This window comes from Oxyura jamaicensis, chromosome 1, assembly GCF_011077185.1.
Source record: "Oxyura jamaicensis isolate SHBP4307 breed ruddy duck chromosome 1, BPBGC_Ojam_1.0, whole genome shotgun sequence".
NCBI lineage: Eukaryota > Metazoa > Chordata > Aves > Anseriformes > Anatidae > Oxyura > Oxyura jamaicensis.
Window position 1 is genome coordinate 180,235,398 of NC_048893.1, and position 20,864 is coordinate 180,256,261.

Consider the following 20,864-nt stretch of genomic DNA (forward strand, 5'->3'; position numbering starts at 1 on the left):
TATCATGAGAGAAAAGCTAAAAAGATATTCTTCTTTCATTCAGCTTTATATTAAGCTAATTTTCTTCTCAGCTACTGGCTTTTTCCTAGCTGCAAGGGTTTTAATTATTAATTTTTGGGCTTGTCAAATAAGTTAGCTAATTTGTCAAGAGAAACTGATGAAAGTGGGAAAACAATTTCATAAACCCAATCTTCCAGCTCATTTTCCTACTAGTTCTAATTATCTTTATATCTAAAATGGAAACTTGAGGATTAAAAAGCTGTATCGGCAAAATGAGGTTCTGAACTCTCTGTGTGAATTGTGACTAATTTCTCAAAGGAGAGGAGCATTTTTCACACTCATTTCTTATATGAGGTTGTCTCACTGGGGAAAAGACAGGCCACAGCTAGCTAGTTTAAAATGGCTTCAAGGACTGCCACTCCGTTGCTCAGCATATGGAAAGAGACTAATATTAGACAGAGGAAATTGATGACAGCCTTACCATCGAGTCTGATCCAATCAATGTACCTTTATCAGACATTATTGGCATCCTTAGCAGATACTACTGCCTGAACTGGAACTTTAAAGTCTGAATGCATTATGCAGTTTCTCCTTACCCCTCTACCAGACTAGCTGACTGAGAATCTATTTAATATGCCATGCTGGCGCACTCATTCCTTAATTCCCAACACTACCTTCAGAGAAGGTCTGTGATAAACAAGAACTGGTAGTAAAAAGATTTTTGTTCCATTAACAAAGTTTTTATATATGTTTTTGCCCCAAATACATCACAGTCCTGCCTTTATACACTGTTGTTCCCTTTGATCTGAGCAGGTGAGACGAGGTTCCTAGCTCTGGGAACTAACTTTTAATTATACAGTTAGAAGAAAATGAAGTAAAGAATCACAGAATGGTAGAGGTTGGCAGGCTCCTCTGGAGGCCCCTGGTGCCACCCCTGCCCAAGCAAGGACACCCAGAGCAGGCTGCCCAGGACCACATCCAGGTGGCTTTTGGAGATCCCCAAGGAGGAGACCCCACAGCCTCTCTGGGCAGCCTGTGCCAGGGCTCTGTCACCCGCCCAGCACAGAAGTGCTGCCTGGTGCTCAGAGGGAGCCTCCTGGGCACCACTGAAGATAGTCTATCTCTGTCTTAAAAATTAAAAAAAAATAAATAAATACTAGCTTTAATACAAAGTGTTACGTAAACATACATATCAAGCCTACTGTTACTCACTACACACGACAGGTAGAGCTGGCAGCAACCCTCTATGTTACATTATCCAATATTTTTAATTCTCAGATTGTGACTTTTGGAGTTTTTTGCTTGTTTGTTTGTTTGTTTTGTTTTGTTTTTGCTTTGTCTTGCTTTGGTTTCTGTCCTGAGAAATCCTAATTCCTCAGTTGTTCCTAGCACAGTGCCACTACTCAGCAGAAACACTTTCCAGATAGGACAAAGTTTCATGTCTGCCCCAGGAAAGTTTAATTTTCATAGGGAGATAAACTTTGTAAAAATGTATTTTCATTGTATTAATTTACATCAAAAGGAAGCAACTTTAATAAGTAATAATCACCAGACACTAGAGTACCATGTCACACACTGCCCAACACCAGCAGCCCCCTGCCCACCACTCCACAGGCAGGAAGAGCAGCCAGCAGAGAAAACCAGCTATGTCTGCCTCCCCAGATAACCATGCAGTCATTCCTCAGACGTTCCCCCTAATGCTCCACGTGGAAGAAGAACTCTCTATGGCATGGTGGAAATCTGGACTCTTTTTTGTCAAAATCAGTGAATGTTATTTCTGAGGAAAATCGATGGGAAGGCTGAGGCTTAAGAGCTGACATGGAACTCAGTTTTCAAGGGCTGACGTTCAGGATTGTATAAGGAGTTACAAACAACTGTTGCAGAGAAATGTATAAAAATGTGTCGTTCCCTTTTCAAAATCAGAGGCTATCACATGCAAATTGTGACTAATACTATTTAAATAGTGTTAATGCTATTTAACACTAAATATTATTAGACTAATAGTATTTGGTTTCTAAGTGTGTCACTCCATAAATAATTAGAAATGCCAAATCCGTGATTATATTTTATTGCACACATGCAACATGATATAGTTAATTACTGCACGATCTCATATTTTCCTAGGACCTCATTTAGTATGCAGGATGTTAGCATGCAAGAGTAAAATTACATATGCCATGGCAATCATAAATAAAGCATTTCCTAACTTTTAAATGCTCAATTTTTAATGTTCCTTTGTATGTAAGAAAATTTAAAACAGAATTTAAAGCCTGCTGTATCCATCCATTCCAGCATCCATCTCTGACCAACTTACAATAAGCAACCCAACTGTTCTCTTTCTCCTCCAAACTTTGCATATTTATAATGTTCATTTGCAGCAATATCTATTATTTATTTATTAAAAAGTACTCCATGGAAAGGAAACGTTAGGTGTTTGCTTTGGTCAAAAATAGCATCTTTATTTCTAGAGTATGCAGAACATTTTAGGAAACTGGCAAAACTTTCAGATAAAAGTAGACTTTAAAGAATTTAAAGGTTGGAGAGTAAATCTGAAAAAAAAAAAAAAATGCTTGGGTCAAATCAGCATATTTCACCCATTATCTTTTCTAACATCCTCTCCCACATAGTAAGTAGGAGAATTGAATGCCTAAGTTATGTTTCCCTGAGGCAGTTTCAGATTGTATGACCAGCCCCTACTCAGCAGCTTGTCATTCCCGAGAAGGTCTCAGTGACCCTGGCAGGTCTGAAGAACTTCTATTTCACATCGATCAACCACTCTTTAATAACTTACTACATAAATGAGCTACTTTTCCATTGCAGTGTGTCCTGTCTTATGCTTTAAGCAGATTTATTGTACTATGTTTAGAGGTCTATTGTTTTAAAGGTTTGTATGCTGAAATGCAACACAGATTTGGGGAAATTTGTAAGGGGTGAAGCCCAAAGGGGAGGCTGTGAGGATGTTTGGTCTGGCAAGGGGAATACATGCCAGTCCCTGTGGTGGAGGACTACTGCGATGGGGATTTTGGCAGAGATGGGCTGCTGCCCCTCCACATAGGTCCCTCCTGAAAATTTATGAGTGTGTCACTGTCAACAGTACATGGTTTGGTTTTTCATGAATATGCAATGCTCAGTGGGGAATAGGGTGAGAGAATTTTTGTGTAAATATAATTTGTAGGTAAAATAGTAACGACATGCAGAAAAAAAAATGTTTAAGATAAATGATGGCCCTACAGAAGATGGTATTCAAGAAGATTGTGGCTTTAAAATATACTGGGGACCTTAATTTTGTGAGCATATTTTCAATCTGAAATATGACTAAACAAAAAATCAAAAAAGAAAAATTATTATTATTATTTATATAATTATATATGTCCTGGTGAATATGAGTCATCGCTGTGCCCTTGCTGCTAAGAAGGCTAATGGTATTCTTGGCTACATTAGTCAAAGTATAACCAGTAGGTCAAGAGACCTCTGCTCTGTGTTGGTAAGGCTGCACCTGGAGTGCTGTGTCCAGCTCTGGGCTCCCACATGCAAAAGAGACCTGGACTTACTGGAAGGAGTCCAATGTAGGGCTACCAAGATGGTGAAGGCACTGGGGAATCTCTCCTGTAAGGAGACGCTGGGAGAGCTGGAACTGGTCAGCCTGGAGAAGAGGGGGCTCAGAGGGATCTCATCCATGTCCCTAAATCCCTGGAGGGAAGTTGCAGAAAAGATGGAGCCAGGCTCTGCTCAGTGGTGCCCAGTGCCAGGACAGGAGGCAATGGCACAGCAGGAGGCTCCCTCTGAGCACCAGGCAGCACTTCTGTGCTGGGCAGGTGATGGAGCCCTGGCACAGACTGCCCAGAGAGGCTGTGGGGTCTCCTCCTTGGGGATCTCCAAGAGCTGCCTGGACATGGTTCTGGGCAGCCTGCTCTGGGTGTCCCTGCTTGGGCAGGGGTGGCACCAGGGGCCTTCAGAGGAGCCTGCCAATCTCAGCTATGCTGTGATGATTTTAGTTAGTCCTTTGTGGAGCCAGGAGTTGCACTTGATGGTCCTTGTAGGTCCCTTCCAACTCAGGATATTATATGATTCTGTGATTCGATGTGATTCTATATAGTACAGCATAGTATTTTCTATGGTATATTATATATGCATATTAAGGATATCACATATATATTAACAATGATACAGTATTATTTATGTCCTTTAAAAAGATTCTCACTGTTAAACAGAAATAAGTTGATATCCAGTTTTTTGTTTTCTATTATAATTGACAATAGAATAATTTTGTGAGATAAAGATAAATATTTTGAAGTAAAGGTACTGTGTGTCTTATGTGTTTGAGTGCAAGTTTATGTACACGTTCCACAGGCTAAAAATCTAACCTGTAACTGTTGTAAAATATGAATATAAATTAGTGAGTTGATGCTTATGTATAAGCTAAATAAAATAAATATTAGCCAAGTTACTGCTTAGTGAGATCAAGTTCTATAGCTATTTTCAATTTCAGCTCGGGGCAAATGTAGGAATTTCATAAATCACTCCTCAGTAACATTAAACCAGAAACATCTGAACATCTACACTTTCCACTAGATGTCTGTCTTAAGAAACCTAGGTAATTGTGCTTACACTAAATTTCTCTCCCTTAAATTCCGAGCTTTGTGCAGTACAATGGCAGCACAGTTTCCTCTTCCATCATCCTAATTTGGAGTTATAGTGACGTTTTATAGCGATTCCAGTAGGAGGCACTGTTTTTTACTTTTATGCAAACCATGTGTTGTGTAAAGTGTCTGGAGTTCTACATTCATTATAAATAAATTTATATTTATAGAATATGCTATTCCAACACCTTTCGAGCACATGGGCATTTTGCATTTAGGCAGGTATTTTTGTGTCTTGAGAAAAGAAAAAAAAAAGAAAAGAATATACAGATTCTCTCAGCCTAATATTTCTTTTACTCATGTAGCATTTCTTGTACTGATTATGAGTAAACTTTTTTGCTCTTGCAATACAATAAAAAGGAAATACTGATATCTGGAATTAGTTCTCTTTGTTTAAGCAAAGTACTGTTTCAATAAAAGTGAGAGTGAAGAGCGTTGTACATATTTGGGCTATTAAGGGATGTTTGCACAGAAACTGATCCTTTACATGTGCAGCTTTGACATTTAAATAGATTCTTCAGTGATAAAAAAAAAAAAAAGTTTTTTTTTTTGTTTGTTTGTTTTGTTTGTTTGTTTTTTGTTTTAAATCCCAGTGATTTCCCAGTTTGGTTGAAAACCCTGTGAGCTGAATAAGCTTAACTGTATTAAGGACAAACCTTGGCTATACACACAAAAAAAATCAAACAAGCTACTAGTGATGAAATAATACAAAATATTATCTACTGCTTATCTGCTAAGAAAGGAATGTCAGCTGCTGCTGAATGGTGAGCAGAAAAGATAAATCTTCCAGATCCTCGCAGAACAGAGATTTCATAATAGAGGTATCTAATGACTATTCAAGAAGCTTTTTAATTATGAAATACTATGCATGCTTCTGAATAGCCAGGGAACTGTACAAAAATGTAATTGGCAGCAGAAGAGTGTAAATAAATCATTTCAAAGACAGAAAGAAAATTCATTCTTAGTAACAGTTATGTAATAGGAACAAAATATGTATAACAAAAACAGGACACCATTTAGGCTTTCAAAAAATAATTTATGTGAATGCATTTTACTCAACACCATAATTTGTAATTTAATATGTGCCTAAGCTATAATGAAAATATCATTATAATTAACTTTGAATTACACAATATTGCATCTTTTGTTTCCAAACTAAAGAACGGTTATTATAAAAGCTCTGCTTCAGTGTTTCACAGTGGTGTTCCCCGCCTTGATTTAACATGCTTGACTTACTGACTGAATATGCTCTATTTCTGGCTCTCAGGACTGCTCCAAGTCTGTGGGGATTGAGAAGCTGAGCAGGACTACAGATGCACATCTGTGGAAGGTTTTATGTGTGCTTTTTTTTTTTTTTCTTTTTTTTTTCCTGGTAAACTGGGAGATTATGATTGATGAGCCCAGCATTAGGGTAATGTTATCAGGGACACTTTCTGCCTCTGTCTTTTGTGCCATCACCGAGGTCAGACCATAATCATGTTAGCATTGAACATAGTGCTTTATTAATGTTTCATGAGTAAGTCTGTAGTAATCAGTCTAGCTTTGTATGGATAAATAAAACTGCTACAACAATCCCTGATGTATACACTGAGTGCTTTAGGATCTGCTGCAGTAGGTCTTAAACATAATGGGACTAACTGTCTTTTCCAATGTTTATAACAAGTCTAATTTTCCAAAGCTTAAAGGCATCTCCTTTGATGGAAATCAATTTCCACTTCCATTTCTGTGTTTAGTTAGAAATGTATAACACCTGACTGAAAAAATGAATAAAACACCCAAACTTACCTTCTATTTATTAATCTGAACAGAATTTTAGTAAAGCTTGTTAATCAATTCGTTAATATATGTCCTTTCACGTCATTGTCTCTGTGGTGTTTGCTAGGCTGTTCTCTGCTTGCTTTGGTAAGCCTTAAGATGAAATGCTGAAATTACTGCTGTTACTAAAAGAAAATGAGCAAGTAGGCCTTATAAAAAGATTTGTGTTTATTCCCACATAAAATTATGCTTTATATATGCTGTCAGCAAGCAAAAAATATGTATGAGCAGATTAAAACATTGTCAGCTAAGGAAAAAGGAGTTTCCACTGTATGTGACACAATACCACATAGGATCCATTCCAGTGAAATGAAATGACTACTACTGACTTAATTGGACAAGGGATCAGGATAACACTTACTTGAAATATTCTTCAATTTTCTGTGGCTTTCCTGTAAACCTGCACTCTACTCGCTTTGCAAAGCTGCTGTAGAAATTCCAGACTTGCACAAGCTTGCTGTGTTCTACACGTCAGCACCACACCCAGGCTAGCTTTTTTTCTGGAGATAGATTCTTGTGTAACAGCCAGAGCTTGGCCTGGGGATGACCCAACTGAATAATACATCTGCTGACCAGCTCAAAACAAGGACTCTGATGTTACGTAGGGAATGTCAAACTTTCCAATTTTTTTATGTTTGTTCCCTACTTTGACCTGTCTGTTTTTAGTGACCAAAATGAAAGTATATGGTCTGTTTGCCCTATGCACTAAAACCCTATGTGAGGAAGTTTTTTTTTTTTTTTTTTTTTTTTTTTTTTTCTGAAAAATATTACATGTTTTTTCTTTTAAAATGTAATTCTGTGACTTCTTTCTACACATATCTTCTGCATATTTCATGAAGGGGATTATCCTACTTTATCTACTTGCTACTTTGTAAAAAGCTTTACAAAGAACTATGCATATATAAGGCTATTTTAACATCCTGAAGTTATTCACATTGTTTCTATTCTCTGAACTGCTTCCAAATGCGAATACTTCTTTTGTCATCTAGTCACCCAGAAGTGAATCCAATATTCCAGGTGCAGTCTCAGAAGGCCCATAGGCAGGTACAACTGTAGATGCAACAGTTCTCCATAGATGGCATCCAAATACATTGGATCGTACCTGGTGCTGTATAGAATTACAGTGATATCTAATCTAATTGCTTTTCATTAACACCCTTCCCTTGCTGCTGCTCTCTTTTGATACTATTTTTGTTTCCAAACTTCTGCTTCCTATTGAATATCTTTAATTCTTTCCTCCCAAGGTAATTCCCCATGTATTTTCTGCATCTAATTCAAATAAATCTATGCCTCTTTCTCCTGTTTTCTAAGCAATTTCCAACTTTATTGTCATTTGTAAACTTCATCAAGCGGCTCACTTCAAGACAGTATGTATCTCTGTAGAACTGATCTTCAACTACTGATCACGGTCTTGCTAAAAGTAGATGCTGGGATGAAGAAAGTCCACACAGAAAATGCCTCCAGTTGAAACTGTGTAATAATGGCATGATACTTGCATCTGTGTGGACAGGGGTGGAAGGGTGTGATACATAAATGAGATCATTTCTGATTTTAGAAATTGGCAAATTACTCAATTAGTTGAAGCCTGTAATTCAAATGCTACAATCTTAACACCAGCTCATCTGACTCATGGCAGTCTGAGCGTACTCACACACATATGGAATCAGTCATTAGTGCTATTACAGCTTAATATTTAAGAAGTATTTCCAGCTTTTAACTACCAGCCCTTATTGAAGTTACAGACATGAAGGGGCATAAATGCTGTACTTTAAATTCACACAAGCATCTGTTTTCTTCAACAGCCATAAATATCCCAGAACAAAAGTTTTGTATAGAGAACTCCAATGCTATTTTCTAAAAAGGAGAAATTGCACAACAGAAATCAAACATACTAAAGCTAAAGATTTTTTTAAGTGATCTCTTATCATGTAGCACCTTTTATCCTTCCATCTTTGTGGAAAGATGGAGAAGCACAATCTAGGTTATAAAAAGGAACATTCTTTATAAAATTTCCCCAAAGGAATTAATCAATATGCATCTCTCATTTTATTTCCCCAAAGATGGCAGTTTGTTTATCCTCTGCCACTAAGGTATCAAGCTTCTGTTCTTACAGATGTCAAAACTAAACCTCTGGTCAACTTCATTGTAATTACTGCTGGGTCCAGCTCAGGTTTTGCCACAACCACAACCCAGAAAAAGGGCTCTGTGAAGTGGCAAGGGCACCCTGGTGATGCTCACCTGTAACTGCGTGTACCACACTTGAGAATGGAAATAAAGGGTAGTGATCCTTCTTGTCCACACCTTTTTTTTTTTTTTTTTTTTTTTTTTTTTTTTCTGGTAAAACTGAACTTGAATTTATTGCCACCAGCTGTGACAATTACTTGCTTTTGAAAACATGTTACAATATATGCATCTATAAGAGAAAGCAGCCAAGAAGAAGAAGGAAAATGTTGTTCAGCTTCTTCCTGCCAACGATGGACTACTCCCTGGAACACATTTCTCATGCTTTGTTTAGTACTTTTCATAAGCTTCAAGTGACGAGCTTGCCATCACTTCCTTAGGAGACTGCCGTACATATGTCAAATCATTTACTGTTCCAAACAGACACTTCTAAATCACACACATCTAGGAATAAGCTTGTTTTTATAATATTCCTCTATTCTTTTGAACTTCATATGTCTATTTTTCCACCAGTCCCTTAAGAACAATTTTCTTTAAATACACATTTCTTGAAATTAAATTGCCAAAGTGATCATAAGAAAAACAACATTGCTAGACATCCAGTGTTACCACAAAAGCACTGTAGGGAATAATGCACAAGCTGAATGGCTCTGCAACTATATGGAAACCCATAGCTACAAAGACTGTTAAAGTAACATAGATAAGACATTTTAAGGAAGATTCATTTCAAAAATACAATCATAAATTGAACTATTACTGGCCTAGACATTAGAATATACCTTGTTTTTCCTAAAAATGACTATAAGCATATTTACATATTAATTCTATCATTAATGGAAATCATTATCTGTAAAGGCAAAAAAAAACAAACAAACAAAAAAAACAAACAAGCAAAACACACACACACATAAAATCCAACTACCAATATAGATAAATGTTTTTTCATGCTAAAATTCTTCAGACTTCATAATGATTTACATCAGAGCATTTCTTTTGCAAAATTTCTTCAGTGACTGCAGTTGTCAGCTAATGTTTATAGCTATACACTTCCAGTTCATCTCTGATGAATGGGAAGTACATAGCTTCCAATGAGTAAGAAACATAATATTTTTTGCAATACATCATCATTTATAACAACTTTTTATTTTTTTCATGTAGAATGAGAAGAGAAACAGACTTAAAATTTTCAGGCTGTCCCGCAGCGTCCAGCTCACACCCACCTGATGCCTTCTCATGAGAGAGTAAAAACACAATTTTATTGTAAAATAAAGGGTTCTGTCAAGTAAGACAGAATGCAAATTTTCCTTCACTTTCTATTTTATTTATTTACACATAGTTCTAAAGATATGAAAAAGCAGTAGCAGGTTAGCTTGTTAAAACACAGAAGTCCTAACTCAGACTAAATTAAAGTGCTGCTTACCATCCTGTTGATGCGTACAAAGTCTTCAGGCTTCTTGGCCCATGGAGGGAGCTCTACATCATTCACAACAACTTCATCTTCTCTGATTCCTAGATTATAGCCATTGCTGTTGACGAACATCTCTGGTAAGTAGTAAAACTCTGGAATTAACTCCTAGAAAGGAGAAAACACAAAATGAAACCTTACATTTATAGAGAAATGCTAAATGGTGCTGCTGGAATCAGGTTCTATTGTAGTACCCATGAAAGCACTCCTATTTTGCATATGTTTCTGTGCATATATTAAAGAATTTTTATGATCTGTTTTCTTGTACTTCAAAAATTTTTCATAAAGAAATATTCTTTGTTTTACCCTTATCTGTTGTCATAAAAAGCTGAAGTTTGGAGAAGCAGAGCAAATCAGTGAAGGAAACCTCTTCAGAATAATGCATACAAGAAAATGTACGGTGATCCTATACAGTACTATAAATGAATGGGATGTTTTAATCAGCATTTAACTATACTATTTAGAAAGGGGGGAAAAGTTGCTGATAAAACACTGTATTGACTTTATTTATATACTTCAATGCATGAGAAGAGATGGCAATTTGATTACCTATATAAGGGAGTAAATTCAGGGTAAATTAACATTTCTATTGTAATAAAGATTCAAAAATACATGGAGAGAAAAATATCACTACAGTGGATGTTCATAAAGCATAAAAACATGATATTTAAAAAGTGAAAATTCAATGACTGAGTAACTTAAATAATCTGTGGTGTATTAATATACTAGTTAAGATAAGTTAGAGTGGGAAGTTTTTCCCAATTTCCAGATAGCTAAATAGAAATTCATTTTGACATAATAAATATCTCCATATGTTGCTATTATTTTAGCAGAAAGTATTGAACTAAAAAAAAAATGCAAAAGAAAAAAGCTTTGAACTCTACTATATCTTTTTGAATATCCAGGCATGGATTAAATTCTCTAAATTCCATTGTTAAAAGCACTATAGTATTCAGTTGTGTAACATGATCAAAACTGATGACACAGCACCAGAAACCTGAACCTCTTTGTGGTCCTTTCAAGGCTGCAGACATGCAGAGCGTAAAAAAAATATCTCTTCAGACACTAACTTATCTAATTAAATCTGATCTGCAACTCCATAGAGAATAGAACAGTTGAAGCATAGATGGTCCTTTCAAGTTTATTCATTAAAAACATATATCTATATGAATATTTATGTTACAATTTAAGTATTTGGGGAGCAGCAATTTACTTGTCTTCTTCACATCATTTTAATATACTACAAACAATCTGAATTCAGATTAGACTAAAATGCATTCCCGATAAATATCTAACCAGCAGCCAAAAGCGACAAGTTTGAGTTTGAATAGCTCATTACAAAATTCATTTTCAAAAAGCCAAAAATTTTTTAAAATATTTGATGTGGTAAATACTAAAAGAGTATTTACAAACAATCCTGAATATCCTATAAGGTTAAAAGAAAACAGATTATTTTACTGACAATCTTAAATTTGATTGTATACCTCTAGTGGTTTTCAAGGTTCTAAAAGCAAACTTTTCCCCTAAGCATGTTTCACTAACTCTCAGGTTCCCTGAGAGCTCAAAGAAGAATAGTCCTCAAAGTTGGAGAACACTAGAAACAAATCTTTCTAGTGCTTTCTACAACTAATTTTGGACTAAGAGCTGGCCACAGAGCAACATGTGCTACAAATCATTAAATGACAGCCTCAAAGACAGGTCAAATTCCAGAGGACATAAGAATACTGAAATATGACCTTTCAAAGCTATATTCAAATTAATATTCAAATGAAACAGAATTTAGTGGTGAAATAAAGTATAACTTTAAAATAAAGTGCATTTCTATTTTGGATATAAGGCTTGAAACACCACTGTTTTTTAACTTTTTATTTTATTTTATTTTATTTTATTTTTAATACAGTATGGTGATGTGCTAACCCATAATCTCAAACAGCAAGCATCTTTATGATTCCTTCAAAGATATGTACACTCAACTTTTCTTTTTCAGTTTTACACATCCTTCGATCTAACTGAATTTTTACATCTAACTTACTCAAAAGATTTACGCAGAGTTACCATAGACACATCTAGCGTTTAATTGAATTCTCCTAACCTTCTGACCTCATTGGTATCTTGAAACAAAGAGATCTAAGTCACTGAATATTTTTATGGTATTTCCATTTAGAAATTTTATCTTTGTTGCTATTTGCTTTCAGTGTAATTTAATGTTCCCTTGTCTGGTATAGCAGCAAACGTAAATAGAAATAGAATAAATAGAAAGCATGTGATTAACTTTCTTCATAAGATTTATTGCATTGTATATGTTTAGCCTGACCTGTCTTATTCCTGTGTTCTGGAAACTAACCAGTGCCAGACTTCTAAATCCTCCTGAAATAGCACTCTAGAACCCTAATCACTTCAATTACACATCTCCTGCTTTTTTTTTTTTTTTTTTTTTTTTAATTAGAGTAACTAATCTAAATATAGCATTGCAAAAAAAATAAATAAAGCCACTGTTATAGTCTCAGCATTCTCTTCAATGTTATTTTTAGTGCAGCCTACAATTACGTTTGCTTATTTGAATACTACCTAGCATGAATTGAACCTTTACTGCAGATGCAAACAATGTCGCATGTGACCTTTCCCAGTTACATATTTCCCATACTTTGCATTAACCACTCAGTTTTCTTTGATACCTTCTGGTATGCCTCTTAAATATTGTTATCTTCACTATTGACTATACTACGTAACCACACCACTTAAAAATAGTTCAGTTAAATCCATCCGCTTCTCATTTCCAGATAATGAATGAATATATACTATAAAAAGGGCCCACAGAAAAAAAAAAAAAAAAAAAAAAAAAAAAAAAGTGGCGATCTTTGCAAAATATCTTCAAAATACTTGGAAGCACAGAAAATACAACTAACCTAGAGAAGTGTGATATAAAGATCATTTGCTTTCATGCATCTATTCTGCGTGTATTTTCACTTTATTAATTTCAAAAATGAAAAAAAAAAATCTCTTCTACCCACTGCTGACAGCAGGGGCTGAGTGAGGGTGGAAAGGCAAATACTCCCTTTCCCAGAGCCCCTGAGCATGCTTAGCTGGGGGAGCACAGACTGGGGAAAGCAGAGAGAGGAAGGGTGAGCAAGGACAGAGCTACAGAGCTGGGACACTGCTGGGAAAGGCAGTGAGCAGACAGGAGGGAACCTCTGTGGAGACAGGAAGATGACAACCAGGGCCCAGGGAGAATTGTGTTAACCAAGAAGCCGCTGAAAGTGGAAGAATGAAGGAAAAGATTACACTAGCAAAAGCTAGGCTTATTTTCAAAACTTGTTTACATTTTTCTCAGCCAGAGTCTGAGTTTTCATTGTTTCACAAGTGGGGTTGTTTCAGTTCATAATTTAATAAAGCACATGGGTAGATACAGACAACCCTTTGGGTGTTTTTCCTGTTAAGGACAGGGAGGAAATATCTCAAATACAGTTAATGTGACCTAGTCCATTCCTCAGATTAAACAGATACTTGTCCACCCTGTTGTCCCAGAATCTGACTGACAGCAAGCCCGCAGTCCTTCCCTTAGCTGACTCCATCATTCTCCATTTGAGCAAGTTTTACCTAATGCCTGGCCTGAATCTTTCTTTACTTGATCTAAGCTTATTTTCCCTTGTCCTAGCCACCAATCCATAGTGAATACAGAGAGTCAATTACTCTTTCCTCTTTGCACAGTTTATTACATTTGGAAAGCATTCTCATGCCACCTTTACACCTTTTCAGCTCCTAAAAATCAAAATAAATGACAATGATTTTACCTTCTGTATTGTTACATGGTTTAAGATTTAGTTACAGGTCTGTAAGATATTGTTTCTCCCCAAACTAGTCATTAGAAGTCATTATCAAATTACTCCTAAACAGTACCTAAATTACTCCTAAACAGTAAACAAATAAAAGTAAATAACAAGTAAACAAATAAAACTCCTAAACAAATAAAACTCCTAAACAAATAAACTCCTAAACAGTACCAAATTACTCCTAAACAGTAAACATCATTTATTCCTTTATATACTTTGGCCTTATTATATTTTGTCAAGTGCTCATCACATAGAAGTCAACCTCAGTGGCCTTTAGATCAGAGATTAAGATGGCATACTTCCTTGACGAGATCTGCTATTTTTTATTCTTTTTTATACAGAGCAGAATTTACCATATAACATCTTTTCTTACACCACTTCCTTCCATTAGAAGGGTCATTTTTAAACTCACCCTTAAGGTGGAGATTGGGAGACTCAGAAATCAGCAGAGGAAAATGCATCTCAGTGATAGTAGGTACACCAGAAGACGTTCTGTCTCCCATCCTGCTCTCCACTTGACTCAACTTGTTTAATAAGTTGATCTTTAAAACTCCAATTTTACCACTTGTGTAATGAGTGGTAAAAGGTCAACATAAACCCAGGCCTGTGCAAAGGCATGTTTGTTTGAAGCTACCATGATTTTGAGAAAGTTGTTCTTTTCTGTAAAGTTTCTACATAAAGCTACAAATTTTCATGGAAGACAAATCTCAAATGACTGTCTTCCTAAACAGTAAACATTGATTCAGACAGTGTAAAATAAAATATGAAGGAAAACATCAAGAATAACAGGTAAAAAAACTTCCTCAGAAGTTACATCAGTTTGTGGGCATAAAATGAGGGAATGAATGGAACTAAGACATAGGATCAATACTGGAAAAAAATAAAATAAAAACACTCATAGACCGATTAAGCAACTTACATGCATGTTGTTATTTTGTGCCATTCAGCTGATATATAATTTTGTATTAACTGATACAGTTCAGTTTATTTATTTATTTATTTATGTATTTTATTATTATTTGATTGTCAAAACATATCGAAGGATCTCAATAAATCTTTCAGACTACATGACCTGTCATGGGTAATTTCCTACCATAATAAATATCTAGAGTTCAAAGAGTTAATAAAAATAGGGATTCTAGTGATCTAAATCCATTTGCAGTAATTTCTGTCTAGTTGTCCTTGACATTTCACAAGCTGGTAACCTCCTCTGCTCCCCTTTCGTTCACACTTCTAATAAGAAAGGTTAGCTTTCTATCATTTAATAGTCACCACCTTTCAGACTGCGTGAGATGCTTGGCTCTTCTCAGATGAAGAACAATGCAGTAAAGCTACCGAGGGGTGTAAAAAAAAAAGTAAAATGAATATTATAACAGACATTTCTTGTCTGTAAATGTGATCTCTAGTTTATTTTAATAGCTATACTAAAACCCAAAGGTATAGTTAACAGTATTATATGCCTTGTGTCTTCATATAAGAAAACATCCCTAAATGCATGTTCTAATTTACAAGCTTGTGACAAATCCAAGCTGCTGAGAAATTAAACTTTAAAAATATGTCTTGAAGTGATAGAGGACCACTATTAACACTATCATAATTGTATACCACTTGAATCACATCTGACGTTTCTGTTTAATATGTTTTGCTAAGGGTATACCATTTTATGGCCTCCCAATGAAATCAAATCCAACACAGACGTTTTCACTTTTCTAATATAATTCACTTAAAGGTTTTAAAGCTGCCATTTCTTTTCCTTTCTTTCTTTTCCTCCCAAAAGGTTGATCCCCTGGCATCCATTAATTCCACAAGAGCCCAGTACTGGGTCAATGAGTCAGTCATGAGTACCTCCACTAAATGCATTAATTTACACTAAGGCACCTTAATGACATTTTGTCAGAGCTACCTTCTAAACACACTATTCAAAAAGTAATATAACAAGTTTGAGAGGCATTAGTAAAGATTAGTGCCTGAACTGGGGGTTCTGTGGAAGTCAGTGCTACCAAAAACTGGAGAGGCTGGGAGGGTGGAAAGGAAAAAATGTGAAAGCTGACTGGCCAAGTTATGGTCATTTCCGGGTGACTTGTTTCCTCAAAGGTCACTCCACTAAAATTCATTCCTCATCCAGCTTGTGCTGATTATCTGGAGAGAAGGTCGATGTTGATAAAGGGAGACACAATAAAATAAACTGTTATCCAGGTTCTCCCCCGGGTGTTACCACTCTCATGTAGCACACACTGTATTAATTCTGTTCACTATAGATGAACAGGTCTCTTTGAAAATGAACCAAACCAGCCCACATGTAGCTAACAAAATTGCCTAAGCAGATCTTAAATCATCCACTGATCAATAACATATCACATGCTACATTTTTCAAAGGTGGCATACCTTTTGTCACAATTCAAGATGTATCAATAAGTGCAAATTATGGGTTGTTTTTAGACTGATCAAACTACTGCCACAGCCCCATTTTCCTTATCTCAACGTGAAACAATTTTGTTCCGCAGGAGACTCCACATATGCAAAGGGAGAGAAAGAAGGAGGGAGGAGGGAAAGAGGGAGAGAATATGAAAGGACACACGCATGTGGAAAAAGGGGACTGACCCACAGAACTGCAGCTTCCCAAGCAGATATACATTCATTTACAAATGTCAAGTATTTATTTTTTAAATTTTAATGCAGCATTCTTTAATTGTGTTTTGGAAGTTTTCTTTATAACATCCTGATTTTGCAGAAGAACACTGCTGTGGGAAGTGTCTGCAATCCTTAAAACCTCAATTTACTAGCTAAAACTGACCCATTTCAGAAGTAACTTCAGCACTTAGTCCTTTCTTAAATAATAACCCATGGGGAAAAATAAAATAAATAAATAAATAAATAAATAAATAAATAATATAGATTTCACTTTTCTTAAAAAAAATAAAAAAATAATAGAGATGCTAATAAAGAAATAAGGTTACTCATTTAATATGGCACTAGTAAAAACAGATGCCATCTTACAATATATGGCTTCGAAAAATGTCAGATTAATTCATTACACACACTGTTTTAAATTATTTCATAACCTGTGCCACAGTAATTAATGAGATTAACGAGATCAGAGATTAAATGTGCTTAAAGCAGCTCAGATGAATTTAAAATATACAACAAGGAATACATGAATAATGAACATTTGCTGTTCCTAACACTTTTGAAAGTTTGCTACTTTGATGCACTGTCCATATTCCACACACCTCATATATTCTCTAAAGACTAACAAAATCTCTAGGGTGGAAAACCATTTCCAGCACATGGGATCCAACTCCTGTGACAAAGATCTACACATACAGTTTTGTGTGCAGCCAGTAAGAAGCTACACAAATATGAGGAACACTTGTACAGAGAGCATACTTTAAGATTTTCTACTCACATTTAAGCTCTACACATCTTTTCCTTAGCACAGCATTGACTTGCAGGACCACTACATAAATATTAGATGCTATCAGACAGCTGAACATGAATGTTTGGTTGCTCATGGAGCTGAAGTTCTTTAATTGTGCAAGACAGAGGTTGCTGTGCTTAGAAGAGAGGGAAAATGGTTAAGAATTTTGAGGGGGTTTCTTGGTGGCTCCTCAAATCTTTTCCTGTGTCTGAAAACTTGATTAAAATGCATAAGAAGCCTGCCAGGCATTCCAAGTAGGAGCAAAACTGATCTGAAAAAAATGGGGTAATTGTAACATTAATAATAGTTCAGTTTCCTGTCCTTTTTCAGACTGAACTCAGAGGCCTCAGGGACAAGTTGGCCCTGATGTCATGGCATTGAGAAACGCAGTTCATTAAGATCTTAAGCAACAAACACCAGCAACAATTAGCTGCTATACTCATTCTTGATTTATCACTTAGAAACACAGACTCTACAAATGGAAAGGGCCTAAAGGGTCAACTAGCGCATCCTCTTGCCAATTCATGATTGTCCCTGATGTTTTTCCACTGTTTTACCAGTCTACACTTCTAAGAATCTTGAAAAATAAGGATTTTATCACTTCTCTTTATGAGGATATTCAAATTTGGAGAATACTCTATTTCTCTTTAACTTTTCATGCTGTTGGTAAAGTAAGCATTTTTTGGTTTTCCTTTAAGGTTTACCTCTTTGTTTCCTAGCAAAAAATTTTCTCCCTTTCATACAGTTGTATGTTTCATAGCATTTATGTTACCTTCTCTTCACTCTTAGACATTAATTATCCCACACATACAGGCTTTTTTTCCTGTATCTAACTCCTTAAAAATATTTATACTGCTCTTATGGCTACCTCCAGTTTTGGTATATACTTTCACTATCTGTTCTCCAGCAGAGAAAGAATTCAGGATTTGCTTTATACAGCATGAATACATATTAAAAATCAAATGAGGAAAAAAGAAAAACTTGGGTTCTCAAAGAACATGAGAGCTATGAAACAAATGAAAGACTAAGCAAACTCCTTCAGCTGGAATTTAGATGCCATGATATATTTCAGTTGCTATAATGCTAAGCATGTAACTTTGGTTTCATTGTGAGCTTTCTGCTGTCCTGCTGATCTTCAAGTTTCCTTCTTAAAACTGAACACAAAACAGAAACACATTTACATATACCACTTAGGCTACTGAAGTATACTGAAGTCTTATTCTGGTAGTGAATTTGTATCAATACATAATAAATTAATTTGATGATGTGATGTATTAAATACACCTACAAATCTTTTTCCATTCTATCTTTATTTATTTATTTATTTTATTTAGATAGTTTATGAACTTTTTCTATGTGCTTTAGCAGCCCTTAAATGATTTAGCTTATTTTAAAATCTGCTTTTGTCAATTTTTATCTTAAGCTAAACCAACTCATAATAAATCAAGTCAAGATTAATTTCTAAACTTAACTGCCCTGTATCTTCATTAATTAACAAAACCATATTTTAAACAGCATCTTTAATTCCTAAAGTATCCCTGAGCAGGCAGATCAGGCATTATCTGGAGAAAACATTTATTGGCCAACATACCTCATTTGTGTCTCCCATATTAGATTTTCTATAATGACTTAGTTCCAAGTGGTAGTTCTTTTTCTAATGGCATAACAGAAATGTATATATATATATAACTAAATCTGACTCTGGAGCTCAACAGCAGAATTCCAAATATATACTAGAATAAACTATTTTACCATCCTGCCCCCGATGACACTCTGACCCTTCGTTGTCACTATTTTATCCAAGCTTCCCACAGCTCCACTCTTTATATTTAATGACATCAAAGTACATAGGTATACCATATCTTATTTTTTTTGCCTTCCTTTTCTGAAGGCAAGTACCTGTTTTTGAGTAATTTTAAATAATTGTTCTATCTGAATATATATATATATTTTAATAAAAATACATTTTCATTTTTTTTAACTCAAACAAAATTCCTCCACAATTCCTGCATCCTTGCAATACCTGGCAGCAGTAGTTTAAATTACCCCACTTGGTTCACAAGGCTCCTGGTGTTTTCATAAAAACATTTCAGCTCCTTGTTTTACAGATAACTCATTTGGTTGCTAGTTTAGGAGCAATCATTTCACTAATTATACACCCTACTTGAATATAATCTCTCTTTCTGTCCACAGATATTCCTTTATCTTTTGCTATGCCTTCATGTATTTAACTGCCCTCCTCCTGTGTACTAAAACCGGGAAAGAAGATTACAGTCACTTCCAACTGTCTTCCCTTATTCCTCAGTTTAAGGCTCTTATCTGTTATTTCAACCCCACTCCTAGGAGGCCATTCTAGTGGAGTACTAGGAAAACCAGATCTTATTGTAAATGAAAAATAAGAATGTCATCAATGTGAATTCAAAGAAATTGCTGCATGCCAAATAAGTAGATAGTAATTTGAACTCTTTCCAACAAGTTTTGAAAATATTTTCTTTTTTTTTATTATTATTTTTTAAAAATTATTTGTCAAAAAGGTAGCAGTAATAATACTTAAAATGTTATTGACTTCAAGAGGAGCACAAAAAATTATGAAATGGGTTTTAAGAGAGCTACGTTAATTTCTTTTCTTTAAAAAGCATTTTTTTCCTATGAAGACAACAATATAATTTACAATTCATTGTTCTAACTAGAAACTGAACAAGAATAACATGGTTGTCCACATACACTTCTGAGACTGCTAAAATATTTATGCAAACAGGTCTGGAATAAAACTAAATCAACAAACGTACTTCTTCTTTTGTCAAGTTAAATAAAAAATATAATGGTAATGTGATCCTGACTTTCATTATGCATTTCGTAGTATAATTGGCAGTACTGAAATTGAAGAGATATATATTACCCTAAAAATAAAGTTAGAGAAAGCAATTATGGGTATACTGCAGTCTTTGCCTAGCTTATTATGAGAAAATGAGAATAAAAAATGGACAACAATATTCAAAATATTATAAGATTTCAGTTTCTTTCTGATAAGGTTCCATGTACACGAACAATAGCCTTCTGTATTTAACAATAGGTAAGGAATAACAACAGTAAAATCACCCTGCTCTCTGGCTGTTTCTGTATATCATGTAGAAGTTGTTTTAATCTAATGTGTATTGTTGCATAATACCCTCAGGCACAGTCAAGTAAAAGCTAAAGCTGTACAGAAAAGCCAACATTTTAAATGGGTCTTGTCATTAATGCTTTATTAATTGCCCCAGGCAATGCAAACCCAAAGCTAGGCAAGCTATAACAATATGACACTTTAAGGTCAAATCCAATTCCTGCTGTGTTTTATGGAGTGGGCCAAATATCAAGTTAACAGCAGGAAAGAACAATTTATTGGGCTTTTCTCCATCTCCTGATTATGTGATCTAAATTAGATCAGTTCAGTTGTTTTTCCGTAAAAACAAAACACCTTTTGTTCACTCAACTTCAAAGAAATTTGATTGTTCCTATTACAACAATAATCTTTG

General features: G+C 35.2%; 1 protein-coding gene across 1 annotated transcript in view; it reads right to left on the bottom strand.

Annotated features, from left to right (window-relative positions):
• Positions 1-20,864, bottom strand: part of NBEA (neurobeachin) — a 527,091-nt gene that overhangs the window by 47,675 nt on the left and 458,552 nt on the right. The window contains exon 48 of the mRNA XM_035337838.1: positions 10,057-10,209. Within this exon, the coding sequence (XP_035193729.1) occupies positions 10,057-10,209 (153 nt within the window). The remainder of the gene's footprint in view (positions 1-10,056; positions 10,210-20,864) is intronic.